Source organism: Chrysoperla carnea, chromosome 1, assembly GCF_905475395.1.
Source record: "Chrysoperla carnea chromosome 1, inChrCarn1.1, whole genome shotgun sequence".
In the NCBI taxonomy this organism is placed as follows: Eukaryota; Metazoa; Arthropoda; class Insecta; order Neuroptera; family Chrysopidae; genus Chrysoperla; species Chrysoperla carnea.
In genome coordinates this window covers 139,090,177-139,108,535 of record NC_058337.1, presented here as the reverse complement: position 1 = coordinate 139,108,535, position 18,359 = coordinate 139,090,177, and the positions used below count along the sequence as shown (strand labels likewise).

The 18,359-nt window shown below is 33.2% G+C and overlaps 2 protein-coding genes across 2 annotated transcripts; one reads left to right on the top strand and one right to left on the bottom strand.

Annotated features, from left to right (window-relative positions):
• Nucleotides 1-1,131: 1,131 nt before the first annotated feature.
• On the top strand, nt 1,132-7,763 carry LOC123296168. The gene is made up of 4 exons (XM_044877633.1): nt 1,132-1,876; nt 1,936-2,237; nt 2,302-3,047; nt 7,751-7,763. Exons 1-4 carry the CDS (start codon nt 1,132-1,134, stop codon nt 7,761-7,763), a joined length of 1,806 nt encoding a protein of 601 aa, XP_044733568.1.
• Nucleotides 7,764-10,237: 2,474 nt separating this feature from the next.
• LOC123296157 lies at nt 10,238-10,853 on the bottom strand. Its single transcript, XM_044877622.1, has 2 exons — nt 10,788-10,853; nt 10,238-10,732 (listed from the first exon to the last, which is right to left on the bottom strand). Exons 1-2 carry the CDS (start codon nt 10,851-10,853, stop codon nt 10,238-10,240), a joined length of 561 nt encoding a protein of 186 aa, XP_044733557.1.
• Nucleotides 10,854-18,359: the final 7,506 nt, after the last annotated feature.

Below are 18,359 nucleotides of genomic sequence, written 5' to 3'. Positions count from 1 at the left end.
AACAAATATTACTCAGTTGTAAGTTAACTTTAGTGTTGAACGTTCGGTAACGTATATTTTGCTTAGTATTTGAAAATATAACGGTAAGTGTAAAATTTTTTAAATATTATTGTGAAACTTAAATATAATTTTTTTGAAAGATGGACACCTACGAACAAAATGTTATGCAGACACTAAACGTGGTACCTCAAGGTGGTAGCACTGATATGATGAAGAAAGTGGAGAGAGCGTTGAGGCTCATCAAGACGGTGGAGGAAGCTGAGCGATGGATGATACTTAATAAGCAGAACATCCGCTTATTCAAAAAGATGTTGATGTTAAAGAAAGAAAATCCTCTGCGTCTTGAAGCTAATATTGGACTTTGTAAATCATACCAGCGGCAACTTCACCGACTGCGATTAGATTTAGTTAAACAAGGTGGTGGTGTCACCAAAAAACAAAATCGACATCTAATCTGGGAGACAATTGAAACCCACCATCAGGGCAGGGTGAAGACTGGTATGATTACAAATTTGGATTATAAAGATCCAAATATATTTTTCAACCGGGCATTTCCAATGTTTAGAAGACACGTTCGGCGTGAGCTAGTGAAGCATCCCCTCAAGGTAAATAAAATTTAAGATTTATAATTTAAATAGTCTAATGAGATCTTGAATTTTATTTCAGGTGTATATTATGTTCACGGGTAATTTCATTAAGCCCATCACCAAAGAGGAGGATTTGAAAACTTTTATAACGCCGGCCAAGGAAATGTATCTGACTACGGACATGCAGGAGTGGTACAATGATCATGTCAAAAACTATTTGCTAAAAAAATTGGAAGAATTCCAGGAACGCGATAGCGGTTGGGCTCTTGACATGATCATAAATATTCGAGTCCACATGAATAAGTACTCTCCGATCACAGCTGGAACATTTTGCGAACTACCATCTGCAATTAAATGTAGAAAAGCTGTGATTAATGTCCAGAATGATGACCAACATTGCTTTTTATGGTCGATAATGTCAGCACTTTACCCGGTTGAAAAGCATCCTCAACGTATAAATAAGTACCCGCACTATAGTCATTATTTAAAATTTGATGGATTAAAGTTTCCCATGTCTCTAGATCAAATTATTAAATTTGAAAAGATGAACCCGCATTTATCGATTAACGTGTACGGCTACAAAGATACGTTTCTACATGGTTTGGAAATTTTCCCTGTACGCGTTAGTTCGAACACTGCGGGGCAGAAAATTCATCTATTGGCTGTGGAGAATGGGAACAGTCACCACTTTTGCTGGATAAAAAATTTAGCAAAGTTGAGTCGATCGGGTGTAAAGAGTAATAGACATAAAATTTATTTATGTGATCGATGTCTCAACTATTTTGCTACAGAAGTCAAACTCCAACAGCATTCAGTAAATTGTGGTGAGAAAGAAGCAGTGCGGGTACGAATGCCTGAAACTGATGATGAGCGGTTCGTTGAGTTCAAAGATTTCAACAGCAAGGAACGTGTTGAGTATATGGTGTACGCTGACTTTGAGGCGTTATTGGTACCACAACATCATGAAGACATGGAAATGGATCATGGGTCTTATACAAAAAATATTCAAAAACATGTACCCTACAGTGTAGGTTACTATGTTCATTGTACCCATGATCCCAACCAATCGTTTTATAAGGCATACCGTGGTGCTGATTGTGTCAAGTGGTTTGTTCATGAACTGGAACAAGTAGCGTACTCATTAGAGCAAAAAATAAAACACGTTAAACCAATGTATCCGCTCACCGTCGAACAAGAACTGGATTTTATGTCAGCAGAGAAGTGTCACATTTGTGGTAAAGATTTCGTATCCAATTCCATACGTGTTCGCGACCATTCACATCGCACAGGTAATGCAGGTTATTTATTATTTTTTAATTTCATCTAATTTTATATTAATCTATTTTAGGTATCTACCGTGGAGCAGCACACCAATTTTGTAATCTGCATTATCAAGATTCAAGGGTGATACCTGTTGTGATGCACAACTTAAGTGGATACGATTCGCATTTTATTATTGAAGCTCTGCTGACGGAAATCGACGGTCAAGTTGATGTGTTGCCCATCAACAAAGAAAAGTACATCAGTTTCACAAAGCACGTCTCGGACATTCAATTAAGATTCATTGATTCCTTCCGATTTCTCGCAGACAAGTTGGAAAATCTGGCCTCATATTTAGATAATGATAAAAAATCCATTTTACATAAAGAGGTAAATGATAAAATATAATTAATTTTTAATACAGGGTTGTAATTTGTTTTTTAATTTTTTATAGGTCAGTAATGATGAACAATTTCAATTGCTAACGAGAAAAGGTGTATTTCCATATGAATACATGAGTAGCTGGGGACGTCTCCAAGAGACAAAATTACCACCAAAGGAGGCGTTCTACAGTGTGTTAACAGATGAACACATAACGGATGAGGATTATAACCATGCGATACAGGTATGGAACACATTCAATTTACATACACTAGGTGATTATTCAGACCTGTATATGAAAACTGATGTGTTACTACTTGCGGATATTTTTGAAAATTTCCGTAACACTTGTATTCATAGCTATAGTCTCGATCCTAGTCACTATTACACACTTCCTGGCTACACGTGGAGCGCCATGTTGAAATACACCAATATCAAATTGGAATTGTTCACGGATATTGATGACTTGTTGTTTATCGAGAAAGGAATCAGAGGCGGTGTAAGTCAATGTTCTAATCGCTATGCTAAGGCAAACAATAAGTACATGGAAGAGGGGTATGATAAAACTCAAGAAGATGTCTACCTTATGTATTACGATGTGGTGAACCTATATGGTGCAGCAATGTGTGGATACCTACCAACAGGAAATTTTAAGTGGGTCGACACACCAAACATCGAGGATGTTGCAGATGATTCACCGGTCGGGTACATTTTAGAAGTAGACCTTGAAATACCCCAACATCTACATGATAACTTTAGCGATTTACCGCCATGTCCGGAGACAACGAAACCACCTGGATCAAAACAAAAATATCTTCTGTCAACCCTTTACAATAAGACCAACTATGTCCTGCACTACAGGAATTTAAAACTGTATACACAACTCGGTGTTAAGGTAACAAAATACCACCGTGTGTTACAATTCGATCAATCTGCATGGTTGAAACCATATATTGATTTCAATACCGAGATGCGCAAGAACGCCTCAAATGAGTTTGAAAAAGCATTATTCAAACTCATGATTAATGCCATCTTCGGTAAAACCATGGAGAATGTGAGGAAACATCGGGTTGTGTACATACGAAAAAATTGGGATGGAAAACATGGTGTGAAGAAATTAATTGCCAAACCCAATTTTCACAGTATGATGGTGCTCGACAATGACGTCAGTATTGTTGAAATGAAAAAATCACAGATACGTTTCAACAAACCCATCTACATAGGCTTCACAATTTTAGACATATCGAAAACGTTTGTGTATGACTTCCACTACAACTACATGTACCAACGGTACAACCCCACAAATGTCAGGTTATTATACACAGACACCGATAGTCTAATTTATAGCGTGAGAAATACTGACGTCTATGAGGTCATGAAACAGGATATTAATCGTTTTGATACGGCTGACTATGCACCCGACAACATCTATGGTATGCCACTACGTAATAAGAAAGTCAAGGGTTTAATGTCCGATGAAAATAATGGTGATGTTATGCTAGAATTTGTCGGATTACGTAGCAAAATGTATGCTATTCGGGTGCAAAATAAAAAAGAGACTAAACGATCCAAGGGTCTCAAGAAGTCAGCTATCCGAAAACTTACTTTTGAGGACTATAAGCGGTGTTTGCTTGAGAACCGTAACTTTTACCGTGTTCAGCAAAGCATCCAATCCAAGCGACACCGCTTACATACCATCAAACAGCAGAAAGTGGGCTTATCACCATTTGACCAAAAACGATACATTACTCACAATTCATGTGAAACAAAACCATGGGGCCACTATAGCATTATTTGTTGAGTGTAAGTATTTTATATTTTATGTTTTTAATATTTAGCTAATTTTTGCTGTTGTTTCAGAAATGTGTCCTGCTGTTGTTGTTGTGATGATCCTCAAAGTGGTTCGGTATTGTGATAGGTGTACAAACAATTGATATAGTAGTGCGCATGAACAATTGATAGAGTAGTGGTGGGGGTGTCAAAAAACTGATAGTTAGGTAGAATTATTGTAGAAAACAATTTAGTGTTAGTTTAAACATACAAAATGCAAGACTTTGGTAATCATAATAGTGATAACAACTGTATTGTTAATATGATTAAAGATAATTGTAGTTTAAGTACTTTAAACAATGTGTTAACAAAGTATTTTAAAACATTAGTTAATATGGCAATTAAATGTGGTCGACCGGAAACTTTAAACTACCTTATTGATAAGGTAGAACAAATGGACTTAGAAGTGAAATTTTCCCCATCGTCAGACGATGAAGACAAACAAATTTGGAACTGGATTTTAAAAAATATCCACTCTGGACAAACAGATGGAATTGTAGGACTATCCATTTTTGAACAATCTTACTACAGTGTATTTACATCAGACGAGTTATCCGACTATGTTCAAGTGAAAGAAATAATTGAAAATTATCTTATGAAGAAAGATGATGATGATGACAATGGACACTTTTCAGAATAATAATTATAATGTATTTTCGATAATTTATAAATATATATTTTTTAAATATTATTATAATACAACTCTGTTTTTATACTTTTCAGAATAATAATTATAATGTATTTTCGATAATTTATAAATATATATATTTTTTTTAATGTATTTTCGATAATTTATAAATATATATTTTTTTTTTTTTTTAATATTATTATAATACAACACTGTTTTTTTAAATAAGAAACTTACAATAAAAATAATATTTTTACAATGTGATATTCTTTATTTTTTTTTTTTTATAAAACACAAATATGTTCACAAAAGCGGTCCACTATAACAAATTTTTGTTTGTTACAAGTATGTTCGCAAAAACGTTCCACTATAAAAGGAGACTTTTTTTATCAATATATGAATTGTGTAAAGAGTCGAACACTAACCACCGGACTTTAACTTTGGATCCACGTTTAGCTAAGACCTTTTCCACTAAATAAATGTTTGGATCGTGAACTTTTTGTAATTCTTCGGCTTAGAAACCACCCTTTATATCTTCGTTGCTGTTATCCTTCAATAAATATACAGGTCTCTTTCTAAACAGGTCTGTTTCTAAACAGGTCTCTTTCTAAACAGGTCTCTTTCTAAACAGGTCTGTTTCTAAACAGGTCTCTTTCTAAACAGGTCTGTTTCTAAACAGGTCTCTTTCTAAACAGGTCTGTTTCTAAACAGGTCTCTTTCTAAACAGGTCTCTTTCTAAACAGGTCTGTTTCTAAACAGGTCTCTTTCTAAACAGGTCTGTTTCTAAACAGGTCTCTTTCTAAACAGGTCTGTTTCTAAACAGGTCTCTTTCTAAACAGGTCTGTATCTAAACAGGTCTCTTTCTAAACAGGTCTCTTTCTAAACAGGTCTCTTTCTAAACAGGTCTCTTTCTAAACAGGTCTGTTTCTAAACAGGTCTCTTTCTAAACAGGTCTCTTTCTAAACAGGTCTGTATCTAAACAGGTCTCTTTCTAAACAGGTCTCTTTCTAAACAGGTCTCTTTCTAAACAGGTCTGTTTCTAAACAGGTCTCTTTCTAAACAGGTCTCTTTCTAAACAGGTCTGTATCTAAACAGGTCTCTTTCTAAACAGGTCTCTTTCTAAACAGGTCTCTTTCTAAGCAGGTCTGTTTCTAAACAGGTCTCTTTCTAAACAGGTCTGTATCTAAACAGGTCTCTTACTAAACAGGTCTCTTTCTAAACAGGTCTCTTTCTAAACAGGTCTCTTTCTAAGCAGGTCTGTATCTAAACAGGTCTCTTTCTAAACAGGTCTGTTTCTAAACAGGTCAAAACCAGTATTAAACAGGTCAAAACCAGTATTAAACAGTTTTTTTCAACCTAGTATTGAAAACTTATGAAAAAAAAAAAATTGATTCCAATAGTGATCGTAATATAATAATTGATAAATTAAGAAGACTACATTCTACAAACATCAGAAGAGAAATACTATCTATAATCCATTACTTGAGGAAAACAAATATAATTAAATAACAAGTTTATAATAACTTTATCAAAAATTAAAAAGCCGGAGTAAAATCGGTGAAAGCCGGAGTAAAACCGGAGTAAAATCGGCGAAAGTCGGAGCAAAATCGGTGAAAACTGGAGTAAAACCAGAGTAAAATCGGCGAAAGTCGGAGTAAAATCGGTGAAAGCCGGAGTAAAATCGGCGAAAGTCGGAGCAAAATCGGTGAAAACCGGAGTAAAATCGGCGAAAGTCGGAGTAAAATCGGTGAAAGCCGGAGTAAAACCGGAGTAAAATCGGCGAAAGTCGGAGCAAAATCGGTGAAAACTGGAGTAAAACCGGAGTAAAATCGGCGAAAGTCGGAGTAAAATCGGTGAAAACCTGTTTAATACTGGTCTGTATCTGTTTAATACTGGTCTGTAGCTGTTTAATACTGGTCTGTATCTGTTTAATACTGGTCTGTATCTGTTTAATACTGGTTTTGACCTGTTTAATACTGGTCTGTATCTGTTTAATACTGGTTTTAACCTGTTTAATACTGGTTTTGACCTGTTTAATACTGGTTTTAACCTGTTTAATACTGGTTTTGACCTGTTTAATACTGGTCTGTATCTGTTTAATACTGGTTTTAACCTGTTTAATACTGGTTTTGACCTGTTTAATACTGGTTTTGACCTGTTTAATACTGGTTTCAACCTGTTTAATACTGGTCTGTATCTGTTTAATACTGGTTTTAACCTGTTTAATACTGGTTTTAACCTGTTTAATACTGGTTTTAACATGTTTAATACTGGTTTTGACCTGTTTAGAAACAGACCTGTATCTGTTTAGATACAGACCTGTTTAGAAAGAGACCTGTTTAGAAACAGACCTGTTTAGAAAGAGACCTGTTTAGAAACATACCTGTTTAGAAAGAGACCTGTTTAGAAAGAGACCTGTTTAGATACAGACCTGTTTAGAAAGAGACCTGTTTAGAAACAGACCTGTTTAGAAACAGACCTGTTTAGAAAGAGACCTGTTTAGAAACAGACCTGTTTAGAAAGAGACCTGTTTAGAAACAGACCTGTTAGAAAGAGACCTGTTTCGAAACAGACCTGTTTAGAAAGAGACCTGTTTAGAAAGAGACCTGTTTAGAAAGAGACCTGTTTAGATACAGACCTGTTTAGAAAGAGACCTGTTTAGATACAGACCTGTTTAGAAAGAGGTCTGATTTTCAAATCTAACAAGCATCATCAATCAACCCATATAATATGCTCTTTATATTGAATATAATAAATCAACTTGTACTATAGATTAGATAAAAAAATTTTATTTAAAAAAATTATAATTTTATATTAAAACAAAATACATTTATAAACTGCAATCATGCAAAAAATCATCTTGAGAAAGAATTTATTCAGGATTGTGTTAGAAATTCTTAAGTTACCAAAGCTTGCAGTTTATACTTTTTATATACCGTACAGTGTGCAACACTATTTTTGGATACATCATGGTTGATAATTCCTGTTTCATATTTATATGATCTTTTAGGTAGGGTGTCACACATAAAAACACTACAAAAATACGGAATTTTAAATTGTTTAGCATACGCATGTAGATCTGTATCGTAAAGTGCTCTGGGTTGTATTGAAATTTTAGTCTTAGTTACATTGCATTTTCATAAACAACAACCCGCTCTGGGTGTTTATTACCAGAAAATACAGACACACAAACATATCATGGTCGTCTATTTTCAGATTCACTATGAACAATAATATGTGGCCCTAGTGGTTGTGGTAAAACCAATGTTATGTTGAATTTAATTTAAGATGAAAATGGTTTACACTTTGAAAACATTTATGTTTACAGTAAATCTGTTTACTAACCGAAATATCAATTACTAGAAGAGACTTTAAAATTAGTGGAAGGGGTTGGCTATTTTTCCACTTAGTGATACTAGTGAAATTCCTAGTCTGAATGAAGCTCGATAAAAAAAAGTCTTTTCATTTTTGATGATGTGAGCTGTCATTCACAACAGAGAAGTAGAGAATACTTTAGTATGGATCGTCATCGAAAAATTGATTGTTTCTACCTATGTCAGAGCTACGCACGTGTTCTAAAGCATAACATAAGGGGCAATGTTAATTGCTTGGTGCTATTCAAAACGGATGAAATGAATCTAAAACACATATTCTACAATCATGTTGGCTCTGATATGAATTTTCAAAAATTTCATGATTTATATCGACATTGTTGGAGTTCACCAAATGGATTTGTTGTAATAATGAAAAATTTCTCTATGAATGCAGGTCGTTATAGGAATGGATTTGATGAATTTATTGAACTGTAGTGTCACCAATACTTGGTGTGTTTTTTCAGATTCATAATAATAATTTTTTTCTGTAAATTTTTTTTAAAATGTAAATTTTAATCATTAAAAAAAAAAAAAAAAAAAAAAAAAAAAAAAAAAAATATTTATAAGATTTTTATTAAATAAAACCTTTATTCTAATCTCATAACACGTGTAAAATTATTTTAAGATCTAATGCGATTCAAACAAGTTTAAACATGTTCAAACAAGTTTGAACATGTATTTTTATTCAAACAAGTTTGAACTTGTAACAGGATGATGATATCATATTTTTCAAGGTCAAATCTATTTCAACATATTTTTGAAAATAGCTGACACGTGTAAAATTATTTTAAGATCAAAGTCCATTCAAACAAGTTTGAACATGTATTTTTATTATGTAAATTTCAAGTGTCATATTACATTGCTTAATCATAAAAAAATATTAATATCCGATCACGTGTTTTGACACATATAAAATTATTTCAAACAAGTTTGAACTTGTTACAAGATGATGATATTATATTTTTCAAGGTCAAATCTATTTCAACATATTCTTGAAAATTGCTGACTCATAATATTCTTTTCTTGGAATTCAGATTTGCAAATTATTATCTAACACGTTCAAGTGTCATATTACATTGCTTAATCATAAAAAAATATTAGCATCCGGTCACGTGTAAAATTATTTTAAGTCGATTAAAACAAGTTTGAACTTGTAACAGGATGATGATATCATATTTTTCAAGGTTAGATGTTATCTATTTCAACATAAAAAAAAAAAAAAACATCCGGTCACGTGTCTTGAATTTTATCATGTATATTTAAAGTGTCAAATTACAATATTTTTCAAGGTTAGATGTTATCTATTTCAACATATTCTTGAGAATTCTCTTTCTCCTGTCCCGTTAGATTTGGATATGAACCAGATATGAACTGAGAAATCAGAGTATTAAAGCAGATATAAAAACAATTTTATTAAAAAAATTGAAAAAATCAGAGTATTAAAGCAGTTATCAAATCAATTTTGTTAAAAAACTTATAAAATCGGAGTAGTTTTTAACAAAAACTTATAAAATCGGAGTAGTTACCAGAAATATTCACCATTCACGAGGTGAAACTTACAAACCCAAGAACATATTTATTGAAGGATTACAACAACGAAGATATAAAGGGTGGTTTCTATGCTGAAGAATTACAAAAAGTTCACGATCCAAACATTTATTTAGTGGAAAAGGTCTTAGCTAAACATGGATCTAACGTTAAAGTCAGGTGGTTAGGGTTCGACTCTTTACATGATTCATATATTGATAAAAAAAGTCTCCTTTTATAGTGGAAAGTTTTTGTGAACATACTTGTAACAAAAAAAATTTTGTCATAGTGGACCGCTTTTGTGAACATATTTGTGTTTTAAAAAAGGAAATGTATTTTTAAATATGAATATATATTAGACTAGGTTCATGAAATTTTATTGAAGCAATTTTTAACTAACACAAAACAATATAAAAATATTGTTGTAATACAAATGTTTTTTGATTCATGTTTATTACTCAAAATTACTTGATGGTGCGAATATAATTATCACAAACAAGGTGTATTTATAACCTGAAAATAAGGTGGTGAGGTCATTTCATAGATAAAACAAAACAATGATTAATTAAATTATAGGTGTTTTTTATTGTAAATACAAACACATTTTTAAAAAAAACTTATCATAGACAATTACATTCATGTTTTTATTTCTATATACAATCATGATCATCACTATTTCTTCCACAATCACATCTGTCAATTTCATTACAATTTGTAGCACATATCCATGGCTCGAACCATTTCGGTATATTTCCACCATCCATTTGTTGGTATAGCATTCTACAGAGAATTTTAGGATCTATTTGTTCATACCATAAAAACATTCTCTCATCATGTCTAGCACTATCACCAATCCATTGTTTTCGGCGAATATCGTATGTACCCCAATTTTTTCTCAAGTTACTTCCATGAGTAAGATCATCACAACATTCATTTAGTAATATTTCAAACTGATTGAAATCTCTTTTAAAGTAGTTGAACTTTTTCGCATAATTTACAAATAAGATTGCATCCAAACAATTTCTTACTATGAATGCAGCAATATGAAAGCAATCATCAACTTCTAAATAAGAATACCGTAATGTGTCGATTAACTTTGTAGGTATACTCCAACGACATGCCTCCATAAGTTGATAAAATTCCATCTATAAAAATATTTGGCTACAATTTTCTAAACAGATCTTATCAAACAATACTCACATTAAAATATTCTGGGTAAATCATCTCCGAATTTTGAAACAGATCAATATGATTTTGTAGCGACATTGTACCCCATAATTGTAATGAATTAAAATAAACGCCATTTTTTACAAAAATATCCATAATTTATTTAGTATTATTTTTTTTTTTTTAAATATCAAAAACATAAACTTTACAATTTTTTTATAACAATAACAATAAAATATATATATCTTGCAGTAATAAAATTCAATATAGGAATGATTTGTTAAAAATTTTGATGTTCTTGAACATAGTCATCATCATCATCATCATCATCACCATCGTCTTCGAATAGGCGCAGTCTCAGTTGGTGACTTCTTCCAATTTTCTCCTCCAACCTCAAATACCCCGGTTTTGTGTTAAATAATTTAATCATGTTGTCCGTCAACACTGCAAACCTAGATGGTAGAAAAACTCCCTCGTTTTCTGTACCATCTAGGCTTATATCCAGTAAAACTTTTATTGATGGCCCATGTATCGTTAGAATCCGCTCCATTTTTAGTATTTTTAATTTTTTTTTCAGTGGCAAGTCGTCCATTTTTATGCATGGTCGCACTAAACAACTATCTAATAATTTTAATTCTGCTCTATTCATTTTGATTAATATTATGAATATTTAATGAAAACTGATGTTACCGTAATGTCGAGCGCCTTTTTTATATGATTACCACCACTCCAAAAATCCCCCCCACCAGCAGAAATTATTATCTAACATGCGTAAAATTATTTTAAGATCTAATGCGATTCAAACAAGTTTAAACATGTTCAAACAAGTTTGAACATGTATTTTTATTCAAACAAGTTTGAACTTGTAACAGGATGATGATATCATATTTTTCAAGGTCAAATCTATTTCAACATATTTTTGAGAATAGCTGACACGTGTAAAATTATTTTAAGATCAAAGTCCATTCAAACAAGTTTGAACATGTATTTTTATTATGTAAATTTCAAGTGTCATATTACATTGCTTAATCATAAAAAAAAAAATATTAACATCCGGTCACGTGTTTTGACACATGTAAAATTATTTCAAACAAGTTTGAACTTGTAACAAGATGATGATATCATATTTTTCAAGGTCAAATTAACATATTCTTGAAAATTGCTGACACGTGTAAAATTATTTTAAGATCAAAGTCCATTCAAACAAGTTTGAACATGTATTTTTATTATGTAAATTTCAAGTGTCATATTACATTGCTAATTCAATAAAAAAAAATATTAACATCCGGTCACGTGTTTTGACACATGTAAAATTATTTCAAACAAGTTTGAACTTGTAACAAGATGATGATATCATATTTTTCAAGGTCAAATTAACATATTCTTGAAAATTGCTGACACGTGTAAAATTATTTTAAGATCAAAGTCCATTCAAACAAGTTTGAACATGTATTTTTATTATGTAAATTTCAAGTGTCATATTACATTGCTTAATCATAAAAAAATATTAGCATCCGGTCACGTGTTTTGACACATGTAACATTATTTCAAACAAGTTTGAACTTGTTACAAGATGATGATATCATATTTTTCAAGGTCAAATTAACATATTCTTGAAAATTGCTGACACGTGTGAAATTATTTTAAGATCAAAGTCCATTCAAACAAGTTTGAACATGTATTTTTATTATGTAAATTTCAAGTGTCATATTACAATGCTGACTCAATAAAAAAAAAAAAAAAAATATTAACATCCGGTCACGTATCTTGAATTTTATCATGTATATTTAAAGTGTCAAATTACAATATTTTTCAAGGTCAAATTAACATATTCTTGAAAATTGCTAACTAATGTCAACGTCCCGCCCCCCGTTCACTCCCCGTCAAGCACCACTATTGGTCAAAGCCAATGACGTCATCAATGCTTAGGCAGCCATTATTCTCCTCCACCACACCTCCCGACGCCATCTTGATTTACTATTGGCCAATGTCGAGGTTTCCAACATTCACCTAGGTTTGCCCTTACGTCCCGCCCCCTGTTCACTCTCCGCCACTATTGGTCAAAGCCAATGACGTCATCAATGCTTAGGCAGCCATTCCTTCCCCCACCACACCTCCCGACGCCATCTTGATTTTTACAGCGCTACTATTGGTCAATGATGTCCCCCCTCCAACTTCGCATTCAACCGAGGTTTGCCCTTTTTGGAAAAGTGTACCATTCTTTGGGGTTGAAAGTGGGCTCGATTATCTAACGTCCAATTCCCGCCCCCTTTAAGCCCCACTTCCAAGAAACACACTCCTGTCAACCACGCCCATCACTATTGGTCAAGCCCCCGTTTATGTCATTCATCACCCCCACCACACCTCCCAACGCCATCTTGATTTTTACAGCGCTACTATTGGTCAATGACGTCATCTATCCCCTCCAACTTCGCATTCAACCGAGGTTTCCAACATTCACCTAGGTTTGCCCTTTTTTGAAAAGTGTACCATTCTTTTGGGCCAGGAGTGACCTGACTCTTCTACTTGTATCTGTTTAATACTGGTTTTGACCTGTTTAATACTGGTTTTGTCCTGTTTAATACTGGTCTGTATCTGTTTAATACTGGTTTTGACCTGTTTAATACTGGTCTGTATCTGTTTAATACTGGTTTTAACCTGTTTAATACTGGTTTTGACCTGTTTAATACTGATCTGTATCTGTTTAATACTGGTTTTGACCTGTTTAATACTGGTTTTGACCTGTTTAATACTGGTTTTAACCTGTTTAATACAGGTCTGTATCTGTTTAATACTGGTTTTGACCTGTTTAATACTGGTTTTGTCCTGTTTAATACTGGTCTGTATCTGTTTAATACTGGTTTTGACCTGTTTAATACTGGTCTGTATCTGTTTAATACTGGTTTTAACCTGTTTAATACTGGTTTTGACCTGTTTAATACTGATCTGTATCTGTTTAATACTGGTTTTGACCTGTTTAATACTGGTCTGTATCTGTTTAATACTGGTTTTGACCTGTTTAATACTGGTCTGTATCTGTTTAATACTGGTTTTAACCTGTTTAAAACTGGTCTGTATCTGTTTAATACTGGTTTTGACCTGTTTAATACTGGTCTGTATCTGTTTAATACTGGTCTGTAGCTGTTTTATACTGGTTTTGACCTGTTTAATACTGGTCTGTTTAGAAAGAGGTCTGGTTTTCAAATCTAACAAGCATCATCAATCAACCCATATAATATGCTCTTTATATTGAATATAATAAATGAACTTGTACTATAGATTAGATAAAAAAATTTTATTTTAAAAAATTATAATTTTATATTAAAACAAAATACATAATCATCTAATTTTTTAATATTAATTTATATGATCTTTTAGGTAGGGTGTCACACATAAAAACACTACAAAAATACGGAATTTTAAATTGTTTAGCATACGCATGTAGATCTGTATCGTAAAGTGCTCTGGGTTGTATTGAAATTTTAGTCTTAGTTACATTGCATTTTCATAAACAACAACCCGCTCTGAGTGTTTATTCCCAGAAAATACAGACACACAAACATATCATGGTCCTCTATTTTCAGATTCACTACGAACAATAATATGTGGCCCTAGTGGTTGTGGTAAAACCAATGTTATGTTGAATTTAATTTATGATGAAAACGGTTTACGCTTTGAAAACATTTATGTGTACAGTAAATCTCTTTACCAACCGAAATATCAATTACTAGAAGAGACTTTAAAATTAGTGGAAGGGGTTGGATATTTTCCATTTAGTGATACTAGTGAAATTCTTAGTCCGAATGAAGCTCGAGAAAAAAGCCTTTTCATTTTTGATGATGTGAGCTGTCATTCACAACAGAGAATTAGAGAATACTTTAGTATGGGCCGTCATCGAAAAATTGATTGTTTCTACCTATGTCAGAGCTACGCACGTGTTCCAAAGCATAACATAAGGGACAATGTTAATTGCTTGGTGTTATTCAAAACGGACGAAATGAATCTAAAACACATATTCTACGATCATGTTGGCTCTGATATGAATTTTCAAAAATTTCATGATTTATGTCGACATTGTTGGAGTTCACCAAATGGATTTGTTGTAATAATGAAAAATTTCTCTATGAATGCAGGTCGTTATAGGAATGGATTTGATGAATTTATTGAACTGTAGTGTCACCAATACTTTGTGTGTTTTTTCAGATTCATAATAATAATTTTTTTCCGTAAATTTTTTTTAAAATGTAAATTTTAATCATTAATAAATAAATAAAAAATATTTATAAGATTTTTATTAAATAAAACCTTTATTCTAATCTCATAACACGTGTAAAATTATTTTAAGATCTAATGCGATTCAAACAAGTTTAAACATGTTCAAACAAGTTTGAACATGTATTTTTATTCAAACAAGTTTGAACATGTATTTTTATTCAAACAAGTTTGAACTTGTAACAGGATGATGATATCATATTTTTCAAGGTCAAATTAACATATTCTTGAAAATTGCTGACACGTGTAAAATTATTTTAAGATCAAAGTCCATTCAAACAAGTTTGAACATGTATTTTTATTATGTAAATTTCAAGTGTCATATTACATTGCTTAATCATAAAAAAATATTAGCATCCGGTCACGTGTTTTGACACATGTAAAATTATTTCAAACAAGTTTGAACTTGTTACAAGATGATGATATCATATTTTTCAAGGTCAAATTAACATATTCTTGAAAATTGCTGACACGTGTAAAATTATTTTAAGATCAAAGTCCATTCAAACAAGTTTGAACATGTATTTTTATTATGTAAATTTCAAGTGTCATATTACATCGCTGACTCAATAAAAAAAAAAATATTAACATCCGGTCACGTATCTTGAATTTTATCATGTATATTTAAAGTGTCAAATTACAATATTTTTCAAGGTCAAATTAACATATTCTTGAAAATTGCTGACTAATGTCAACGTCCCGCCCCCCGTTCACTCCCCGTCAAGCACCACTATTGGTCAAAGCCAATGACGTCATCCCCCCGTTTATGCTTAGGCAGCCATTCCCCCCACCAATTCAACCACACCTCCCGACGCCATCTTGATTTTTACAGTGCTACTATTGGTCAAAGCCAATGACGTCATCAATGCTTAGGCAGCCATTATTCCCCAACACCACACCTCCCGACGCCATCTTGATTTACTATTGGTCAATGCCGAGGTTTCCAACATTCACCTAGGTTTGCCCTTTTTGGAAAAGTGTACCATACTTTGGGGTTGAAAGTGGGCTCGATTATCTCATCTAACGTCCAATTCCCGCCCCCCTTTAACCCCCACTTCCAAAACCACGCCCACCACTTTAAGCCCCACTTCCGCCAAGAAACACACTAACGCTCTGTCAGCCACGCCCCACCACACCTCCCAACGCCATCTTGATTTACTATTGGTCAATGACGTCATCTATCCCCTCCAACTTCCGAGGTTTCCAACATTCACCTAGGTTTGCCCTTTTTGGAGAAGTGTACCATACTTTGGGGTTGAAAGTGGGCTCGATTATCTAACGTCCAATTCCCGCCCCCTTTTAACCCCCACTTCCAAAACCGCGCCCACCACTTTAAGCCCCACTTCCGCCAAGAAACACACTAACGCTCTGTCAGCCACGCCCCACCACACCTCCCAACGCCATCTTGATTTACTATTGGTCAATGACGTCATCTATCCCCTCCAACTTCGCATTCAACCGAGGTTTCCAACATTCACCTAGGTTTGCCCTTTTTTGAAAAGTGTACCATTCTTTTGCGCCAGGAGTGACCTGACTCTTCTACTAATATGTGCAGCTAATTACATAGATATAATTAGTGGCAGCATAAGTCCTGATCATGTTCATATATTAGTATCAGTTCCACCGAGTATCTCAATATCTAAGGTGTTACAATATATTAAAGGAAAGAGTAGTCGTAAATTGTTACAGGAATTTGAACTACTTCGTAAGCGATATTGGGGTCAACATCTTTGGGCTAGAGGGTATTTTGTTGTTACAGTTGGTAATGTGAATTCAGAAGCAGTACAGAAGTATATAGAGCAACAAGAAGAATATCATAAAAAAGATGATTTTAGAATATCAGAGTTTTAGCGTTTACGCTTTTAATCTGCTTTGCAAGCGTAAACCAAACTACCGGCTTTAGACGGTAGTAATTGATATGTCCTATCTACAATTATATAAATCAGACTTTGTAACTCTTCCATCATATACTCGTTTTATAGCTCTAAAACCAAGAGTTTTGAGTTATTTAGTTTTATTACTTGAATGGTATACGCAGAAAGCTAAATCTACGGGAGTTTCTTATATTGACGCCACATCTTTAGAAGTTTGTCATCCAAAAAGAATCTCTCGTAATAAAGTATTTGCTGGTATTGCTGCTTTGGGTAAAACAACAAAAAGTTGGTTTTTTGGTCTAAAATTACATTTGCTTATTAACGAAAAAAGTCAGATTCAAGGTCTAAAACTAACGCCTGGTAATGTAGATGATAGAGCACCGGTTTCGACAATCACCAAACATACCACGGGATTATTGTTGTCATTGTCAATTAGAAAGGGACCAGTACATAACGTCAAAAAGGGACCACTATATTTAAAAATTTTTGTGCCATATTACCTCCAGATTTATAGTTATTAATACGATAACTTTTACCTTTTATGTTTAGTATATGAGCATGATGTACCACTCGATCAATAATTGCATGAGTTAATAATGTCATTGCTAAAGTAAAAGGGACCAGTAAATTGCACGAAAAAGAGACCAGAGAATTTGGTGTAACCTAATAAGGTTATAATGTGCAATATTCACTAGATAATTAATTAAAATAAATATCTAGTGATACAATGATAAGAATAAATATGTACACAACAATTATCACCCTTTATAAGCAAGGCAACAGTCAAAGAAATATTGCCAAACTAACGAGGATAGACCGTAAAACAGTAAGAAAAATAATAAATCGTTATGTAGTGTCTGGTACAGAATATCCTGCACAATATGAACGATCTTCAGCACTGGATTCTTGGCACGAACAAATAATTAAGTTATTAGAAAAGAATCTAAGTTATATAAGAATTTTTGAAGAGTTAAAAATTCAAGGTTATACAAAAAGTTATGGTTAGCTAACCCGTTATATCAAAAAATATAAGATTCAGAATAACAGTTGCATTCGGTTTCATACTGTAGCAGGAGAGGAAGCACAAGTAGATTTTGGTGACATAGGCTTACAGTATAATGCCCAAGGGCGTAGAGTTAAAGCATATGTGTTTAATATGCGTTTAAGCTATAGTCGCGTTGATTATTATGAAGTAGTGTTTGATCAAAGTTGTAAAACATGGATACAATGTCATATCAATGCATTTAATTATTTTGCCGGCAGTCCAAAAGTAATAAAACTTGATAATCTTAAAGCTGGGGAGTAGAAGAGTCACAGGGATTTCAGCACAGTTGGATGGTACACTTTTCAAAAAAGGGCAAACCTAGGTGAATGTTGGAAACCTCGGAAGTTGGAGGGGATAGATGACGTCATTGACCAATAGTAAATCAAGATGGCGTCGGGAGGTGTGGTGTTGGGG

What these genes read in the sequence shown, in the direction of transcription:
- LOC123296168 (XM_044877633.1), top strand. Translation starts at nt 1,132, where the DNA reads ATGAACCCGCATTTATCGATTAACGTGTACGGCTACAAAGATACGTTT. An exon ending in CGACCATTCACATCGCACAG is followed by an intron (nt 1,877 to 1,935) that starts GTAATGCAGGTT and finishes AATCTATTTTAG; the next exon opens with GTATCTACCGTGGAGCAGCA. An exon ending in AATCCATTTTACATAAAGAG is followed by an intron (nt 2,238 to 2,301) that starts GTAAATGATAAA and finishes AATTTTTTATAG; the next exon opens with GTCAGTAATGATGAACAATT.
- LOC123296157 (XM_044877622.1), bottom strand. Translation starts at nt 10,853, where the DNA reads ATGTCGCTACAAAATCATATTGATCTGTTTCAAAATTCGGAGATGATT. An exon ending in TTTACCCAGAATATTTTAAT is followed by an intron (nt 10,733 to 10,787) that starts GTGAGTATTGTT and finishes ATATTTTTATAG; the next exon opens with ATGGAATTTTATCAACTTAT.